This window comes from Salarias fasciatus, chromosome 15, assembly GCF_902148845.1.
Source record: "Salarias fasciatus chromosome 15, fSalaFa1.1, whole genome shotgun sequence".
In the NCBI taxonomy this organism is placed as follows: Eukaryota; Metazoa; Chordata; class Actinopteri; order Blenniiformes; family Blenniidae; genus Salarias; species Salarias fasciatus.
In genome coordinates this window covers 4,354,177-4,374,968 of record NC_043759.1, presented here as the reverse complement: position 1 = coordinate 4,374,968, position 20,792 = coordinate 4,354,177, and the positions used below count along the sequence as shown (strand labels likewise).

At 44.9% G+C, this 20,792-nt stretch overlaps 1 protein-coding gene across 1 annotated transcript in view; it reads left to right on the top strand.

Annotated features, from left to right (window-relative positions):
- The window catches only part of LOC115402057 (NACHT, LRR and PYD domains-containing protein 12-like), a gene marked incomplete at its 5' end in the record, with an annotated part of 82,893 nt that overhangs the window by 6,822 nt on the left and 55,279 nt on the right, over positions 1 to 20,792 (top strand). Inside the window, 3 exons of the mRNA XM_030110483.1 lie at positions 694 to 876; positions 7,229 to 7,414; positions 15,592 to 15,765. Of these exons, the coding sequence (XP_029966343.1) occupies positions 694 to 876; positions 7,229 to 7,414; positions 15,592 to 15,765 (543 nt within the window). The remainder of the gene's footprint in view (positions 1 to 693; positions 877 to 7,228; positions 7,415 to 15,591; positions 15,766 to 20,792) is intronic.

Genomic DNA, 20,792 nt, shown 5'->3' with positions numbered 1-20,792 from the left:
CTGGGGGGCTCCACACCTCGGTGTGCAGGTTCCCCTTGGTCTGGCGGGGTCGGGGGTCGAGCGCTGGGGCCCCAGTATTAATGACCTTCACCTTCTCCTGCTGTGAACGGCCCCACTGGTAGTGTTTTCCCATGATGCTTAGTGCCATGCCATGTCTCCTCTGCTGTGTGCAAATAATTCAGAGTGTGTGTGTGTGTGTGTGTGTGTGTGTGTGTGTGTGTGTGTGTGTGTGTGTGTGTGTGTGTGTGTGTGTGTGTGTGTGTGTGTGTGTGTGTGTGTGTGTGTGTGTGTGTGTGTGTGTGTGTGTGTGTGTGTGTGTGTGTGTGTGTGTGTGTGTGTGTGTGTGTGTGTGTGTGGTGTATATTTATTGATGGTGCGGTTTTTATTCTTTTGTTTTTATGATCGTTTTTTCTCTTCAGCACTTTGCGTTGTTTTTATAAATATGAAAAAGTGCTCGACAAATAAAGTCTGATTTGATTTGATGATAATATGATAACAAATTCCACACAGTGATGAGGGAGAGTGGAGAGAAGGAGCTCTGCAGCATGTTGATGAGAGCTCTTCTCCTCCTGGAGGCTTCAGCTGTTTGGACTTTACATTTCTAAACTCTTCCAGTCTGAACCTTCTTCAGCTCTCAGTCACTTCAACATCAGACTCTGTCCTCTAATCTCACTTCTTTCTCTCTTTATTCAGGTTGAGGGGCTGCAGGTTGTCAGAGATCAGCTGTTCTTCTCTGGCCTCAGCTCTGAAGTCCAACCCCTCCCTCCAGAAACATCTGGAACATCTGGACCTGAGCCGGAACCCTCTTCAGGATCCAGGAGTTTCTCAGCTGTGTGGTTTTCTGCAGAGTCCACTCTGCCGTCTGAAGACTCTGAGGTCAGAATCCATGTTTAAGTGTGTTTCAGTACAGTTGTGTTGACATAAAGGTCAGACATCAGGCTGGTCTGAGAGTGATCCACAGAGGATCTCAATGAGGACCGGAGCTTCTTCTCTGCTCTTTAGTCCTGTGACTGTGGCAGAGTCGTGTGCAGCTCCACATTTCAAAGCTTGCTAGAAGAAGAAAGCTGCTGCAGTGGATCACTGACTGTGAACCTCTGACACGCTCCATGTTGACCTTCAGCTTTCAAAGCAGGCTGATCTCTCCTGGATCCAGCTGTCACTGATCTCCCAGCTGGAGCTCCAGACTCTCAGCAACTCTGCAGACTCTGGACTTGTTGACTTTCTGTCCAGTAACCTTGGCTGTTGACATGTCCTCCACTGGGCTCTGCTTCTGTTTGGTCTTCACATCAGTTGAGCTCTCTGAAAGATCAAAGATCAAATCAGAGAGAAGAAGAACCCCAGTTCTTCTTTCACTTCCACGGAGCTCCAACTTTCTGAAGAAGAAATGGAGACCAAGGATCAGTGTGGTCAGTCTCATCTAAACGGGATTACAGTTTTTCTCCGTTGCTTTGGCTCATTTCTTGAAACAGAAATGACATTCTCAAAACAACATGGACAAACCTCCAAACTACTCTGTAACTGCTCACAACAGAACAGTGTTTCCCTTCATTTCACCACATTGTAAATAGCTTTGGCCATGTCTCAGTGTCTCAGAGCATCTTTGCAACTTATGAAGCACAGTCAGGCTCGATTTAACACAATTTCCAAGTGAATAGATCATGTTGATCTCAGCTGATTGATAGATTCTCAGTCTCATGGTTGTTCTCTCCAAAACATATGAGCAGTATTTCGTTGTATCAGTGATCAATAGTCTGATCAACTGTCAAAGTCTGTCAAGAACAAACTGCAGTACTGTGAAGATCAGACGTGGATCTGTTTACATGAAGGTGAGGAGGACAGTCAGGGGGTGAGGAGGACAGTCGGGGTGAGGAGGACAGTCAGGGTGAGGAGGACAGTCGGGGTGAGGAGGACAGTCAGGGGGGTGAGGAGGACGGTCAGGGGGTGAGGAGGACGGTCAGGGGGTGAGGAGGACAGTCAGGGGGGTGAGCAGTGAAGCAGTGAGCTGTTAAACTCCAGCTTCATTTACAGCAGTGGCGGCTGCTGGTCTTCCAAAAAGGGGAAGCTCATTTTTAGCATACATTGTAAAATGTGTCTGTTTTTGTATGTAAATTCTATTAGCTTTCATGCCTTTTGTACGCCCTGACAAAGTTAGACAGATCCCCAAAGCCCACTTGTGACCAGAAAACACATCCCTGAGATGGTTTCATCCAGTGGCATGGCCAGCAGGATATTTTATTGGTGACAGCGCTTCCAGTCAGCAGCTCACCTGGTCAGACCAGGACAGCTGAAAAGACCTGTTACTTTTCCCCACGTTTTGGCACCAGCTCAGTCTTAGGAGTTGATCTGTTCTGCAGTTTAACACCAATTTTCTTTTCGTAAGGAAGAATATCAAATGGCTTCGCCAAAATCTGGTCCACAACATTCACATTGTCTGCTGTTGTGTGCAGCTTGTGAGCAGCTGGAGCTGCTGCAGAGGCCAGAGCGCTGTGTGACCGCCTGAGAGTGAGAGTGAGAGACGGGGAGAAGCTCCAGCTGCTGGTGGAGGACAGAAACCGCAGAGTGACCTAAACGAGTCTCCAAACACAACGCTCGTCGTTTGGCCAATTCCAATTCCCATCTTCACCCTCAATCTCAACACTCAAGCTCAAAGCTCAATCTGAGGGTCCCTCAAAAATGAGAGTTGAGGAATATAATGTGACTTGGAAATGGGACACCACTTAAACGCAGTTACGCCCTTAGACTGAAGAGGGCAGCACTATATCAGATGAATCGCAGCACTACGCGACGTAGAAGAAGAAAGTAAACCCAGAAATAAACAAGAAATGGAAACTCCAGCTGCGTGGGCTTTGCGAATCTTTTTAAGATTGTCTGTAGAAACAAGAAAAGCGGTGCGAAGGAGAAGACTCTTCAGTCACATGGCAGCACTGATGACTCAGATACAGGTGTGTGTATTATACACGCGCAATAATAATAATAATAATAATAATAATAATAATACATTTATATAGCGCTTTTCAAGATACTCAAAGACGCTTCAAATAAATTAAAAACAACAGCATAACAGCAATGCATTCTGGATATCCCTTACCACCAAGGGTGGTCTGGGAAAATCTCAACATTGAGGGACATAACCTCCCTCAAACTCGTCCTTTTGCTCAAAATATTTGAGAGTTGGGACAAGACTTGACTCGCGGGAGCGTGCATTTTTAAGATTGAGGGTTGAGAACGAGGGTGAGTCTCCGAGGATCAGTAAAGCCTCCGGATCAACTCAGAACAACAGAATGAAAAACTTCATAAGCGCTTTGGTGCGTTTTTTTTTACTTTAAGATCACTGATTTGCTCATTTTGCTGTCAATCAAGCTTCAGACAGATCATCCAATCAGCACGCAGAAGCTCAGCGTCCAGGCCAGCCCACTGCCCATAGACCCCTTTGAAGCTCCGTAGTCCGATGGGCGGGACCAGCCCAGCATTTTATCCAATGAGCGTCCAGTTTCACCGCAGCGGAACAACTCACTCTCGCTTCCGCATGGACGCTCAGCGTCCAGCTGTTTAAAGCGCCGTGCCGCTGCGAGGAGGAGTGAGAAAAAATCCGAGTCAATTACCTGAGATAAGTAGCTGATGCTAAACAAAAGATGAAGGTGTTGTAGCGCATATTTAGTCAATGAAATGTACACACAACAGTAAATATTGGACCACTTATTTTTTGACATTTTAGGGGAAGTTGAGCTTCCCTTGCAGTCTTAGAGCAATCGCCACTGATTTACAGCACTGTGGGCTTAATACAGTTTTTGTTCATTTGTTTGCTCCTTTTGTGTGTGTATTACAGTATGTTGAACTCTGATGAATGAAGTTACTTTGTGTGTAAATAAAATAATTATTTCCTTGGAAGTATGAGAGCAGTGTGTGAGTCAAAAATTGAAGGTTCTTCTTCCTGTGAAAAACAAAAAAACTTTCACAGTAATGATTGTGAATGAAGGACTGGGCTCAGACTGAAAGGTAGATGAGGGATATTTCAATGTTCCTCTGCCTTAAAGACAAAACATCTCTACATTCTGACTGTCAGTGACTCACGATGACAAAGAGATGAAGCCTTTTGAAGACTTTGATCATTTGTTTGAGAAACAAATGTAGTTTTTCCACCTGAGTGAACTGTTCTGAAGAGGTCTGGTCTTTGACAGGTGAACCATGTGGTTCTGCTGAACTGTCCAGGCTGTTTTTGACAAGAGAACCAAGAGAACTGAGAACATCTGGTCTGTTTGGAAAAATGAGCCAATGCTGTTGAGAAGGATCTTTACATTTTGGAGATGCTTGACTGTTTATATGGGAAAGAAATGTAGCTTTGAAACATGAGTGAACAGTTCTGGGAGAGAGATGAGCTTCAGAAAGTGAACTATAGCGTCGAGCTGAACTGTGAGACTGCTGAGCCAAAAGATCTTAGAGTTTTGAAAATGTGATTTCAGTTTCAAAAAATGAGCCCAACCAATGGAGAAGAACTCACTCCTCATTTCAGCTGACATTTAAAACCAAAGTTAGAAGATATTCAGGAAACAGATGTTGAAGGATTTGGAGTTCTGTAGAGAAGAGGTGAAAACTGAGAATTCAGACCTGAACATTAAAATTGAAAAAAAAAAAAATAATATTAACAATACTCTTTTAGTGTTCTAAGAGTTAGAAAAGAATAAAAACCACAATATGCAAGTTAATGTAAATCAGCGATTGTACGGTTTTATTGCACTAGCGTCCCTAGTTTAGTGTGGGGTCCCCCAGGGCTCCGTACTCGGTCCTTCCCTCTTTACCATATACATGCTTCCCCTTGGTCGTGTTGTCAGCAAGCATGCAATAAACTTCCATTGCTATGCTGACGACACACAACTCTACATCAAAATTTCATCCAGCAGCTCTCCTACCCCCTCTGTCTCCACCCTCAGCTCCTGCCTGGAGGATATAGGGGCGTGGATGAGTCAAAACTTCCTGCAGCTTAACGGCTCAAAAACAGAAGCCGTTCAAACGGGTCCTCCTCATCAACTCCGCTCCTCTCCTCTTACCTCTGTTTCATTCCCAGGTCACACCATTCCCCTCTCTCCCTCTGTTACAAACCTTGGGGTCAAGTTTGACCCCCACCTCTCTTTTGACAATCATGTCACCTCCATTTGCAAAACATCCTTCTTCCACCTTCGTAACATTTCCAGACTGCGTTCCTCCCTCTCCCTCCCTGCTGCAGAGAAGCTTGTCCACGCCTTTGTTTCCTCCAGGCTGGACTACTGTAACGCCTCCTCATCGGGATCTCTGGCAGGAGCCTCCAAAAGCTCCAGTATGTACAGAACAGCGCTGCCAGAGTCCTGATGAGGGGCGGAAATATGAGCACATCACTCCCATCCTTCACACTCTCCACTGGCTTCCCATTCAGGCCCGTATAGAGTACAAGATCCTCCTGCACCCCCATCACTGTCTGCACGGTGCGGCCCCCACCTCCCTCACTGAACTGCTCACACCACACACCTCTGCCCGGACCCGGTCAGGCCAACTGCATCGTCTGGTTCAGCCCAGGACACGGCTCAAAACCGTGGGGGACCGGGCCTTTGAAGCCGCAGCTCCCCGTCTGTGGAACGCTCTCCCAGACCACCTTAGGGCCCCACAGACGGTGGGCGCTTTTAAAAAAGGACTGAAGACCTTCCTCTTCAGAAAGGCATACCAACAATAATGTTGCTTAATATGTTGCTTGTATTGTAATGTTTTTATCCTGTGCTTGTTTTTAACCCTGTGCCTCTTGTAGCACTTTGAGATTTGATTTTAAATGTAAAGTGCGTTACAAATAAAATCTATTATTATTATTATGAATAACTCCCATCGTAAAGGGTGTGTTGACTTGATGACACAGTGTCTACTCACGCTTCAGACACTCCAAAACTGTTTCTTCAACGTTTATTTATGAAGAACACAGTTTGTCCTGCCAGGTAAACAACAGCTCAGCGTCACCAGTCAACATCGCGTCTGAGCAAAAAGTAGATCCAGCACGTACCGCATGCACAGATGTACTACAGCGTGCCCCTTTTCTTTCAGTATAATTACACTGAAACATAGGTATACAACAAAAATTCAACATAAATACAGGGAGAAAACACCAGCAAAAATGAATTATAAATCAGATGATGTCATCAGAACCAAGCCAGAACCAAGACGCATGGCGAGGCGGCTTTCAGCCATTCCGGCCCCCGCCTGTGGAACAGCCTGCCGGAGAACCTCAGGACCGCAAATTCTGTTGATATTTTTAAAGGCAGGTTAAAAACACACCATTTTAATCTGGCTTTCAACTGACCTTTTATAGTTCTTATCTCCATCATTTTTTTTTATTATCATTTTTATTTTAATCTATTTATCCTATTTATTTGTTCTATTTTTATTATGTACTTCTCACTTCTTTTAATTTATTACTTTATAATCTTATCTTACTATTAACTTTGTATGATGTCTTTTTATGTCTTTAGCTGTTTTAGCTCCAGTGTTTCCTCAGGGGGGGTTCTTCACACCGGGAGTTGGTCCTGGTCCTCTGCTGGGGTCACTGTGCTCGAGTCCTCTGGTCCTGGCTGGCCTGGGGGTCTCCACACTTCGGTGTGCGGGTTCCCCTTGGTCTGGCGGGGTCGGGGGTCGAGCGCTGGGGCCCCAGTATTAATGACCTTCGCCTTCTCCTGCTGTGAACGGCCCCACTGGTAGTGTTTTCCCATGATGCTGAGTGCCATGCCATGTCTCCTCTGCTGTGTGCAAATAATTCAGTGTGTGTGTGTGTGTGTGTGTGTGTGTGTGTGTGTGTGTGTGTGTGTGTGTGTGTGTGTGTGTGTGTGTGTGTGTGTGTGTGTGTGTGTGTGTGTGTGTGTGTGTGTGTGTGTGTGTGTGGTGTATATTTATTGATGGTGCGGTTTTTATTCTTTTGATTTTATGATCGTTTGTTCTCTTCAGCACTTTGCGTTGTTTTTATAAATATGAAAAAGTGCTCGACAAATAAAGTCTGATTTGATTTGATGATAATATGATAACAAATTCCACACAGTGATGAGGGAGAGTGGAGAGAAGGAGCTCTGCAGCATGTTGATGAGAGCTCTTCTCCTCCTGGAGGCTTCAGCTGTTTGGACTTTACATTTCTAAACTCTTCCAGTCTGAACCTTCTTCAGCTCTCAGTCACTTCAACATCAAACTTTGTCCTCTAATCTCACTTCTTTCTCTCTTTATTCAGGTTGAGGGAATGCAGGTTGTCAGAGATCAGCTGTTCTTCTCTGGCCTCAGCTCTGAAGTCCAACCCCTCCCTCCAGAAACATCTGGAACATCTGGACCTCAGTGACAACGATGATGTTCGTGATTCAGGAGTTTCTCAGCTGTGTGGTTTTCTGCAGAGTCCACTCTGCCGTCTGAAGACTCTGAGGTCAGAATCCATGTTTAAGTGTGTTTCAGTACAGTTGTGTTGACATAAAGGTCAGACATCAGGCTGGTCTGAGAGTGATCCACAGAGGATCTCAGTGAGGACCGGAGCTTCTTCTCTGGTCTTTAGTCCTGTGACTGTGGCAGAGTCGTGTGCAGCTCCACATTTCAAAGCTTCTAGAAGAAGAAAGCTGCTGCATTGGATCACTGACTGTGAACCTCTGACACGCTCCATGTTGACCTTCAGCTTTCAAAGCAGGCTGATCTCTCCTGGATCCAGCTGTCACTGATCTCCCAGCTGGAGCTCCAGACTCTCAGCAACTCTGCAGACTCTGGACTTGTTGACTTTCTGTCCAGTAACCTTGGCTGTTGACATGTCCTCCACTGGGCTCTGCTTCTGTTTGGTCTTCACATCAGTTGAGCTCTCTGAAAGATCAAAGATCAAATCAGAGAGAAGAAGAACCCCAGTTCTTCTTTCACTTCCACGGAGCTCCAACTTTCTGAAGAAGAAATGGAGACCAAGGATCAGTGTGGTCAGTCTCATCTAAACGGGATTACAGTTTTTCTCCGTTGCTTTGGCTCATTTCTTGAAACAGAAATGACATTCTCAAAACAACATGGACAAACCTCCAAACTACTCTGTAACTGCTCACAACAGAACAGTGTTTCCCTTCATTTCACCACATTGTAAATAGCTTTGGCCATGTCTCAGTGTCTCAGAGCATCTTTGCAACTTATGAAGCACAGTCAGGCTCCATTTAACACAATTTCCAAGTGAATAGATCATGTTGATCTCAACTGATTGATAGATTCTCAGTCTCATGGTTGTTCTCTCCACAACATATGAGCAGTATTTCATTGTATCAGTGATCAATAGTCTGATCAACTGTCAAAATCTGTCAAGAACAAACTGCAGTACTGTGAAGATCAGACGTGGATCTGTTTACATGAAGGTGAGGAGGACAGTCGGGGTGAGGAGGACGGTCAGGGGGGTGAGCAGTGAAGCAGTGAGCTGTTAAACTCCAGCTTCATTTACAGCAGTGGCGGATGCTGGTCTTCCAAAAAGGGGAAGCTCATTTTTAGCATACATTGTAAAGTGTGTCTGTTTTTGTATGTAAATTCTATTCGCTTTCATGCCTTTTGTACGCCCTGACAAAGTTAGACAGATCCCCAAAGCCCACTTGTGACCAGAAAACACATCCCTGAGATGGTTTCATCCAGTGGCATGGCCAGCAGGATATTTTATTGGTGACAGCGCTTCCAGTCAGCAGCTCACCTGGTCAGACCAGGACAGCTGAAAAGACCTGTTACTTTTCCCCACGTTTTGGCACCAGCTCAGTCTTAGGAGTTGATCTGTTCTGCAGTTTAACACCAATTTTCTTTTCGTAAGGAAGACTATCAAATGGCTTCGCCAAAATCTGGTCCACAACATTCACATTGTCTGCTGTTGTGTGCAGCTTGTGAGCAGCTGGAGCTGCTGCAGAGGCCAGAGCGCTGTGTGACCGCCTGAGAGTGAGAGTGAGAGACGGGGAGAAGCTCCAGCTGCTGGTGGAGGACAGAAACCGCAGAGTGACCTAAACGAGTCTCCAAACACAACGCTCGTCGTTTGGCCAATTCCAATTCCCATCTTCACCCTCAATCTCAACACTCAAGCTCAAAGCTCAATCTGAGGGTCCCTCAAAAATGAGAGTTGAGGAATATAATGTGACTTGGAAATGGGACACCACTTAAACGCAGTTACACCCTTAGACTGAAGAGGGCAGCACTATATCAGATGAATCGCAGCACTACACGACGTGGAAGAAGAAAGTAAACCCAGAAATAAACAAGAAATGGAAACTCCAGCTGCATGGGCTTTGCGAATCTTTTCAAGATTGTCTGTAGAAACAAGAAAAGCGGTGCAAAGGAGAAGACTCTTCAGTCACATGGCAGCACTGATGACTCAGATACAGGTGTGTGTATTATACACGCGCAATAATAATAATAACAATAATAATAATAATACATTTTATTTATATAGCGCTTTTCAAGATACTCAAAGACGCTTCAAATAAATTCAAAACAACAGCATAACAGCAATGCATTCTGGATATCCCTTACCACCAAGGGTGGTCTGGGAAAATCTCAACATTGAGGGACATAACCTCCCTCAAACTCGTCCTTTTGCTCAAAATATTTGAGAGTTGGGACAAGACTTGACTCGCGGGAGCGTGCATTTTTAAGATTGAGGGTTGAGAACGAGGGTGAGTCTCCGAGGATCAGTAAAGCCTCCGGATCAACTCAGAACAACAGAATGAAAAACTTCAGAAGCGCTTTGGTGCATTTTTTTTTACTTTAAGATCACTGATTTGCTCATTTCGCTTTCAATCAAGCTTCAGACAGATCATCCAATCAGCACGCAGAAGCTCAGCGTCCAGGCCAGCCCACTGCCCATAGACCCCTTTGAAGCTCCGTAGTCCGATGGGCGGGACCAGCCCAGCATTTTATCCAATGAGCGTCCAGTTTCACTGCAGCGGAACAACCCACTCTCGCTTCCGCATGGACGCTCAGCGTCCAGCAGTTTAAAGTGCCGTGCCGCTGCGAGGAGGTGTGAGAAAAAATCCGAGTCAATTACCTGAGATAAGTAGCTGATGCTAAACAAAAGATGAACGTGTTGTAGCACATATTTAGTCAATGAAATGTACACACAACAGTAAATATTGGACCACTTATTTTTTGACATTTTAGGGGAAGTTGAGCTTCCCTTGCAGTCTTAGAGCAATCGCCACTGATTTACAGCACTGTGGGCTTAATACAGTTTTTGTTCATTTGTTTGCTCCTTTTGTGTGTGTATTACAGTATGTTGAACTCTGATGGATGAAGTTAGTTTGTGTGTAAATAAAATAATTATTTCCTTGGAAGTATGAGAGCAAAGTGTGAGTCAAAAATTGAAGGTTCTTCTTCCTGTGAAAAACAAAAAACTTTCACAGTAATGATTGTGAATGAAGGACTGGGCTCAGACTGAAAGGTAGATGAGGGATATTTCAATGTTCCTCTGACTTAAAGACAAAACATCTCTACATTCTGACTGTCAGTGACTCACGATGACAAAGAGACGAAGCTTTTTGAAGACTTTGATCATTTGTTTGAGAAACAAATGTAGTTTTTCCTCCTGAGTGAACTGTTCTGAAGAGGTCTGGTCTTTGACAGGTGAACCATGTGGTTCTGCTGAACTGTCCAGGCTGTTTTTGACAAGAGAACCAAGAGAACTGAGAATGTCTGGTCTGTTTGGAAAAATGAGCCAATGCTGTTGAGAAGGATCTTTACATTTTGGAGATGCTTGACTGTTTATATGGGAAAGAAATGTAGCTTTGAAACATGAGTGAACAGTTCTGGGAGAGAGATGAGCTTCAGAAAGTGAACTATAGCGTCGAGCTGAACTGTGAGACTGCTGAGCCAAAAGATCTTAGAGTTTTGAAAATGTGATTTCAGTTTCAAAAAATGAGCCCAACCAATGGAGAAGAACTCACTCCTCATTTCAGCTGACATTTAAAACCAAAGTTAGAAAAGATTCAGGAAACAGATGTTGAAGGATTTGGAGTTCTGTAGAGAAGAGGTGAAAACTGAGAATTCAGACTTCAACAACATTAATATAAAAAAACCCCGAACTGTTAATGTTCAAATCAGAAAAGAATAAAAACCACAATATGTAAGTTAATGTATATCAGTGATTGTACGAAGAAATGTCTTTAAGAATATCAGAAATGTCTGAAATGTCTGGATTCTGCCAACAGTGTAGTATTAACAACTGACATGTGGACATCTGGAGCAACAGAGCCTTATTTAACTGTGACATTTCATGTTATTGACGACAACTGGGAAATGCAAGCATATGTGCTTGAAACCTGTGCCTTTTCTGGGAAGCACACTGCAGACAATATTTCCGCTGAGCTAAAAAAGAATTGCAGATAAATAGATATAACTGTCAAAATCCAGGCAGTGATAACAGACAATGGTGCCAATTTGGTGGCTGCAGTGCTCAAAGCAGGGTGGGCACATTACCCGTGTTTCGCACACACAACAAATCTCGTTGTCAAACACTAATTTAAGGCCATCCCTGAGCTTTTAGACATCCAGCAGAGGCACAGTGCTATAGTAGCATTTTTCCATCACAGCACAAATGCAATGGAGAAGCTCAGGGAAATCCAAAAGCAACAGACATTTCCAGAGCACAAGCTCATTCAGTCTGTTGAAATAAGGTGGAACTCTGTGTTCTACATGTTTTAAAGAGTGCTTGAAAAGAAGGACGCCGTGACTACTGCTCTTTGTCTTTTTGGAAAGAAGCTCACTTTGCTTGACCGAGGAAGGTTGGTCCTTGGTTGGTCTCACACTGGATGCCTTGAGACCATCTGAAGAAGTTCTGAGGGAGGTATCAGCTGAAAAATGTGTCTATTACAAAAGAGATCCTTCTGGTGACACTTCTTCTGCGGTCAACTGCAACTCTTGATGCCCAGGGTAACAAGCTCGCGCTGTGTTGTCAGCATAGTGCCAACACCATTTTTACAGGAATTGAAACATTTTACAGTCTTGGTGTTAGCATCTACTTGGATGCAAGATTTAAAAACTTTGGATTCCGGGACATGACAAATGTTGACGCTGTGAAAAAAAAGACGTCACTGAAATACAATCAGTGAGTCAAACCTCAGCCCACTGTATCAGAGCCTGAACCAAGCATCAGCTCTGCTACCAGCTCTGTGTAAACACTGACACCTGGTGCTACCTCACAGTCCACTGCAAGGGCTTCTCAATCCCACCTGCAGCTACAGGTGCGATATGTGAAACCTGCCTCAGCTCTAACTGTGAATGGTTAAAGACTGGGAGATACAGATATGTATTCCATCAGTGCTTCAGTTACCTTGTGGACCAGTATTCAGAAGTCCAGGTCGCTACAGGAGAAAGGGAGCGTCGACAAATTGCAATGAGTGACTGAATAAAGAATCTCACACGTGTCAAAAATAAATATATAAATAGATTGTATTGAACAAAAAAAAAAAAAAAAACAGTTGTAGAAAAATAAATTATAACAAAACAATTTTAGCTTTTCAGGTCTCCAGACAAAAGATATCAACCACAATCAATAAATCAGTCCCTTATTTTGTTAAATTAATCAGTCTCTGTGTTTTTTTCTGCTTGGGTTGGCCCGCCACAACCACTGAGGTCCCGTGTTACCTTTACAGACACCGGAAGAATCCCTACTAGAAGAAGTAGTCTTGCAGATCAGCACAGGAATCCATACATAGGAAGGGAATGAAAACAAAAGAAGACAAGAAAAAGACAAAGAAAAAGAGCCGGCCCGCAAAGGCCAAAAACAGGGTCACTGTGTTGTTTTCATAAACAAAATATACTTTTACATTTAAACAGATACATATAAACACACATTCCTATACATATACCTTGTAACACAGCTTCTTAACCACTTCTTACTGTAAATTCAATGAACTGATCACATTTCTCAGTTTTAAAGCGATAGTGCGTAACTTCGGTCGCCCTCTAGTGGAATTCTTACAACAATAAAGCCGGCGCTTCCATATGACGGACGCCCCCCCTCCCCTCAACCACTGCCACGGCTGCCGCTGCGTTTCTACAGCGTGAATCACTGCTGGAAACAGTTTTTATTCTCTGTGAATAAAGACAGTTTTTGAAAAAAAGATGGACTCTTCTGAAGAGGTTATTATGGTTTTCTTTTTCTGCTTTCAATGCTCTCCACTGAGGAAAAGCCACGCCAATACACATCCTCGTTTGCCTTCTCTGTCTGTCCCTTTCCTTCGCCAGCAATCCTGCCGACCGTCCAGGATTTTTTTTTTTGGTGGTAGGATCCACTTCAGGACTCTTTCTCGGCCGTTTCTTTGGATTAACTGCCATGCCGCTTCCTCATTCTGCCTGAGCTGGGCCTGTTGCTATGAGACCCTCCCCGTCCTCCCCCTCCCTTCTTGTGACGTAAAATGCGTAATTTCCTGCACACCAGCGCGGGAATGTCGCCGGTCGACACGCATAGCAAGAATTATATATATTGAAAAATCCCGCGACATGTTAGAGGAGCCGATCGGCTTAATCTGCATTTTGTCATCTCCACTAGCAGTGGCTTGGCTAAAAAGGACATTCATAGACGTTTTAAAGTTACACACTATAGCTTTAACATGAAGCAAAATGGATGAACATTTCTTTCCCTCTTTTATCTTTTTTTTTTTTACCGCCACTCACTAAAAAACCACGGAATGAGGGCAGCTGTAAACAAAACACTGTCGTATAAAACATTTTTTTAACTACCACATTCATTGAAATAATGCCTCATTGATCCATATTAACATTAACAAAAGCAACACATTTTACTCCATTTATCAGACTAACTTCAGTAAAAGTTACTCACCAGAGGCTCACAGCTCACACACACACTCCAGGCACAGGGCACAATACAGGGCTCTCATTAGTCCAGGATCCCGCTTTTAAGAAACAGTGACGTGACAGTTCAGTCCGCCCTGGTGTCGTCTTATTGGTCACACTATCACGTGAACTTCTCATGTCACCCAAATCTTGTACAATTTCAGAAAAACATTTTTGCCACACTTAAAATGACGCCACTGACGGTCCAGGCGAACAAAACAAGCGCCCCTCGCCACCGGTCGCCACTGGATGACAGATTTCTCAGAAAGCCTTCCAAGATCGGCAAGATGGCAGCGTTCCTTCGCACTCCGTTTCACAGGGGGAGGGCCAAGGGGGAGGGCTAAAAAGAGAAATGGGATTGGGCCTAAGTAATGTGACAATGTTAAAACAATAAAAACAGTGAATAAGCATAATGTTAATAAGTCAAATTCACAGTAACGAGACAAAACGAAGCAACCACCACCTTAGGCCTTCACATCCGGCAAGAAAAAAATTCCAGAAACCCAGTGGGAAAAGAAGAAATCTTGGGGAGAACCACAGTATGGAGGGATCCCACTCCCAGGGACGGACAGCTTTGGCAACAGCTAGCATGAGACAATAAGAGTAAAGCTTAGGACTATGAGGAGTAGAGCCGCTACTCCTCCACATCGAGAGGGACCAGCTGAGGTGGCTCGGGCATCTGGTTAGGATGCCTCCTGGACGCCTCCCTGGGGAGGTGTTTCAGGCATGTCCCACTGGGAGGAGATCTCGGGGAAGACCCAGGACACACTGGAGAGGCTATGTCTCTCGGCTGGCCTGGGAACGTCTTGGGATCCCCCCAGAGCAGCTGGAGGAAGTGTCTGGGGACGGGGAAGTTTGGGCATCCCTGCTGAGACTGCTGCCCCGCGACCCGGCCCCGGATAAGCAGTAGAAAATGGATGGATGGATGGATGATGTGAGTGGGTGTGGAGTCCCAGACACCACCCACTGCGGAGTGGCCCAGAGTGCCTCTCCAACCTGGGGGGGGGGGCTTTGCTGGACCGGCGCGTGGGCGTCTGCCTGGGGAAGTGGCTCGGGTCTGGGCTCTGTGATGGCCACCAACTGTCTGAGCACTGAGGGCCTCTCTGACCCGCTTCTGGCCCTCTGAGGGGTCAGAGGTCATATATGCATGAAACACTATCGCTATCACATTTGCATGATCACACTGATCTTTAATCAATCTTCACATTCTACCTGTGGACTCAGTTACCTTATCTTCTTGTGGTGGCTTACACTAATGGTGATCTGTAGTAGAGCTCTCTTGATGCGCGCCCCGAGTTCACTACTTTAAAAACAAACAAACAAATCAGAGAGAAGAAGAACCCCAGTTCTTCTTTCACTTCCTCGGAGCTCCAACCTTCTGAAGAAGAAGAAATGGAGACCAAGGACCAGTCTGATTAGTCCCATCTAAAGAGGAATAGTTTTTCTCCATTGCTTTGGCTCATTTCTTGAAACAGACTCTGGGGTCAGTTGACTGTCTGTTACTTTTATAGAAGGAGAAATGTTTGTCAGCAGCTGTGATCTGAGACTCTGATCCTGCAGTGAGAGAGTGGACTGAGCTCAGCAGCAGCTGACTGGTGTGTGTGGACATGAGGAGGAGTGTGAATGTTGTGTGTGATGAAGATCCAAAACAACAGAACAGCTGATTGATCAGGACTCAGTAATGTAGAGCTGATTATTTCTCCATCAATACATCTGATTGGTTCCTCCTCACTGATTCTGCTGCTTTCTCTCTTTATTCAGGTTGTGGGGCTGCAGGTTGTCAGAGATCAGCTGTTCTTCTCTGGCCTCAGCTCTGAAGTCCAACCCCTCCCACCTGAAGGAGCTCGACCTGCGTTCCAACCAGCTGCAGGATCCAGATGTGCAGCAGCTGGTTGATCTTCAGCAGAGTCCAGACTGCAGCCTGCAGACTCTGAGGTCAGTAGATGGTTGGAGTGAGTCCATGCTGCTCTCAGCAGGTTTGGACTAAACACAGTCAGTGTGAGAACAAAGATCCAGTGTTTGACTCTCAGTGAGGCTGTGAGAGGAGAACGCTGAGCAGCTTCAGGATTGGACAGCAGAGGACACACAGTCAGCCAATCAGAGGAGCCACAGGCTTGTTGTGTTGGTCTGACAGTGGTGGTCCTTCATGAGCTCTGAGCTGCTGACTGCTGCTCTGAACAGGACTGAAGTCCTCACTGCTTCAGAGACTCTGATCATCTCCTCTCATCTCTTTGCAGGTACGAGGAACACTTCAAGTACGACTATGAGGATGACGATCAGGATTACTCTGAGGACGACTATAAGGATGACTCTGAGGACGACTGAGAGCAGAGCTTCATCCAGAGGACCTAGCAGAAGCTCCGAGTGTCAGTGGTACAGTGTGAAGAGCTGTGAGAGTCCAGCATCGAACCAGGGTTCCTCAGGATGTGACAAAGATTAATCGCTGTGTGTCCTCCTCCTCCTCCTCCTCCCTGTTTGAGACATTCCTCTTTCTAATCAATCTCATCATCTTGTGGGCTCTAAAGAACTGATGTTGGCTGAAAATATAAAATCAGTTTGTAAACTGAAGTCTGTCAGGAAATTCCTTGTTATCAGTCTTTTCATGTGATCTATAATCCATTTCTCTCTGAGCTCAGTCAATACTGAACAGTTTTCAGTAGCTTGAATAAAAGTGAGCATAAAGAAGAATGAACTAATCTTCTCTGCTCCTTCATCTCATGTCATCATATTCTGTCAATATTGAAAACCAGCAGCAAACAACAGAAACCCCAGAGGAGAACCAGCAGACAACTCCCAGACAGCAGCAGAGTGAGCGGCCTGCAGCCTCTCTGGCTCTTCACACTGCTGCTTCATATCAGATCCTCTTTGTGCTTCTTTGTGTTTTGATGGTGACTCGGATCTAAAACATAGTGAATGTGGTGTGTGAGTTACATTCTCCTGATTCTAGATCGAGATTGTTCCATAACTGGACTCCTTGTACTGAACTGCAACGTTCCCTCACTGTGGTTCTAGATTTAGGTTTGGTGAAGATCCCTGTTCCTTCAAGTTGTAGTTACTTTCTCTTTTTTTAAATCTGCTCTGAATATCTATGGCTGAAGTGTTCTTTGTACTTTATACATAATTTGCAGAATATTGTAATCCACCATGTCATGAAATTTCAATGATTTTAACTAAAACAATATTCGTAATTCAGGAAACTTGCTTAAAACAATCAATAATTCAAGTGATTTCAATAGAAAGACAAAACCGCAACATTAACCCCCCCCCCCCTCCCTTTTTTTTTCTTATTCTGCTGAAAAAGGACTGGGAAGAAGAGAACTTGTTTAATCCCAGTCCAAAGTCCTCATCAGTCACTTGATGGTGAATTTTCAAACGCTTCCTGTCATCAAGTCAAAGACAGCGAGAACCAGAGAGTAACGGGCTCAACAGCAAGTGTTGAATAATGCACCTCGATGCCCGCGTTATTCAGGACTCGCCGCCCACAAAGGAGATAAATGACGTGACTATAGCTGACGTTGGAATCACGAGCGCCGTGTGGCCTTCCACACCTCAACATAAGACAACCATATCATGAAGCTCCAAATAGAGTCCCTTGAGAGAAGAGTGGAGCAATATCGAACTGCTCTTCAACGTTTCCGCCCCCACAGGAAGCAGTTCCCACTGGACCTAACAATACCCCAAGCCATACTGAGTGGTGCACCACTGCTTGTGTCCCTCTGTTTGGTCGTTACAGTCACACGGTTAGTATTAATCATTTATTAGTGTGTGAACCACGTTATTAATCTTTTTGAGTGAATACTTTTAGTATATTCATACGTGTGTGCTGAAACCAAGTGAAACTAATATTTGTGACTCCGGAAGGGCAAACAGGTTTTTAAACCAATGAGAGAACGTTGTGGAAACGCTGTGGAGCTGTCAGACAGCTGTCAGGCCACTTTCTTTGGCGTCTTACTGGAACCTGTCGGGATCAATTGGAAATCAGATCGTTGTATTTTCATGGGACTCAAATAAATCACGCTTTACTGCAAACAAGTGTGTTGTTGCATCTTTTGAGCCTTACACAGCCATCGGAGTGGTATCCGAGAAGCGATGGGAGGAAACAGCTGGTCAGCCACGTCCAGCCAGGGTCAACATCCCCCCCCAGCAGCCAGAACTGTGCTCCTTTAACAGGCACCATACAACCACAGCTGTTCCCAACCTGTACCGTGAACACTGTTGACAAAACAACTGAACATCTAAAAAATGGTAAAAAGCTGTACAATGGCTCATGAAGCCGGTGAAATTTCTTCAACAGATGAACTTTGTGAGCGTGTGTGTGTGTGTGTGTGTGTGAGAGAGAGAGAGAGAGACGGAGGGAGGGAAGAAATATTCTTATGTGAACATGTGTGGAGGGGGCAGTGTGTTTAGTTAACAAGTGTAAATGTTTCAGCACCATGGACAGTAACGTATTCTGTCTCTCCGCTTGTGTGTGTGTGTGTGTGTGTGTGTGTGTGTGTGTGTGTGTGTGTGTGTGTGTGTGTGTGTGTGTGTGTGTTTGTAACTATGTGTTTGTATAGCTGTGTTTTTCATGCTGTGTCTGCATGCGTTTCAGCTGATGCTCATGGAAATCCTGGTGTGGAGCTGAGCTGCAGGCCACGCCCCCACTGTGTGAGGTCTGGGTGTGTCTCTCTGCCTGAAGGCAGCAGGTTGAGGCAGCAGGTGGAAGCAGTCTGCTAGTTCAGGGAGTTGGAGGCACTCAGCTCAGAAGCTGAGGGAGCAGTGTGTGCATGCTGGTGGGAGAAAGAGCTCAGAAACTAAAGCTTGTTCCTAAGAAGAGAGAGGAGCCGCTGAGCTTTCAGTTCTCTTAGACCAATGACTGTCAAATGGCGGCCTGTGGGCCGAATCCGGGCCCCCGAACCGTCCAATCCGGCCCGCGATTCATGTGCCCAAAAAAAATATGGACCGACGCCAAATCTAATTGCCAACCCCTGTCTTAGGCCGTAAGGTGAAAGCCGTATCGTTTCATCCCGTTCTGACATATGGGGCACTGCAATCTTTTCACTCATTTAAAAAGATGCACTGATTCTGAGCAAGATATTAAAAGTTCTCTGTAATTCCGCAGTTTTTTTAAATCAGTGTTGGGAGTCGGTCAGATTTTGGCATAGCGGTATTGTTGTGATGCGTGCTGCGGTTTGAGTCATGTGTCACCTGCTGGTCCAATAGGAGAGCACAAAATATTCAAGATGGCTGCGACCAGGCTGCGATCTTCCAGCAGCTCAGAGGATGAAAACACAACGAAAACTTTTAAAAAGTCATCAAAAATTTTCTATATGCAGAAAAAAGAACAAAGACAGAATTTTTCGGCAACACGATGGGAAACATTCAGATACTGTGCCAAACGATAGCTTTGTTTGATTCTGTCTTTTTCCTTTGGAGAGACCAGAACCTCTATTTTCTGTGAGGCTGAATTGTGCACTTTATTCATCTGAATTGTTTTTTTTTTTTCTTTTTTCTGCGTTTATGCCTGAAGAAGACAGACTCCGGTCGAAACGTCGCGAGTAAAAACACGCATTTCAGGATTATTTCCTATTTCTCATTCAGTACTTTCTTTTTCGTTTTCTTTATTTTGCCAGCCTTATTTATTTTTTTATTCCTGCCAATTCGGCGTCGGTGATGTGGGAGGAAAGTGAGGGGTGGACTGTGGTTCACCGCGATGTGCCCCGCAGCCGTGCGCGCTTCCAAGACGCTCAGCAGGAAACTTCCCGGAGCGCCGGGGAGGGTCCGGAGGGGAGCGGGGGGGAGAGAGCTTCATCCTGGGCTGGAGGCTGGGGGCAGGATGATCATGACAGAGTTTGTGTTCAGCACTTATTGGGACTCATACCTTCTCCGGCTGTGACTGCACTTGCTTTTCATGGCGAGGGGAAAAAGAGACGTTTTCTGTAGCTTGTGAGAAAGCAGGATACCTCACTGCATTTTCAAATCTAGGTAGAAGTTTTAACCTGGACCAGTTCATCTTTGAAGTACTTTGCAAATATGTGTGCCACCTGTATGGCCAGTCATCTGCTGAAAATGTGAACGATGCAAGATACAGAGCATTCTGCATGCCATCATCAGCTTTGCCAGAACTATCAATGCCTCCAACACGTGATGCTCGACACCAACACTGCAAAAGGTCAAACTCCCAAGCAGCAATAATGAGACATTGTCTGAAAGGTGTTATGTTTGCAGCCTCACCCATTGGCAGAGGACGGCACATTGAAGATAGGGGTTAACAGTGACCTGGATGACTAAAAGTCCTGCTCCTCAAAGTGTGAATGTATGAATGTCAATTTGTGAGAGATCTTGTGCTGCTAAAGTGGACGTTGATGAATAAAACAAGTGAATTTAGCACCAAAGAATTTTCATTTTATTCAAATATGGCTTCTGACAAAAAACTGCAGCATGTATTGTGGAGAACTTTTAATGTAAAGTCTGTCAGGGTTTTTTTCTAAACAAAAATGCATCTCTCATCCCAGATATGGGAACAAAAAAAATTTTCTAGCCACTTCTTCATGGCTCACCTTATGGCCTATCTGATATGTTTGCAACTTTCTTGGGCTTGCTGTGAACTGTGGACTGGTGATGTGATGAGATGTCATGCAGTCATTACAATGTGGGGAAAATGTACAGACAAGAATGTGGTGCATTTCAGGAAAGTTCGTTGAAAGTGGAAAACTACTTTCTGGTTTTTGTGAGTTCACTTTAATTAAAAGCTGATAAAGGCTGTCAAGAAGGAAAAATCCTGATTTAACAGTGTGTTAACAGTGTGTGTGTGTGTGTGTGTGTGTGTGTGTGTGTGTGTGTGTGTGTGTGTGTGTTCGTGTGTGTGTTCGTGTGTGCATGCATGCGTGTGTGTGGGCGTGCGCCTGCACACGTATGCAAGTGTATGTTCATATGAATGTCTGTTTGTGGGGGGGTAATGTGTTCAGCAAACGTTTCTCGGT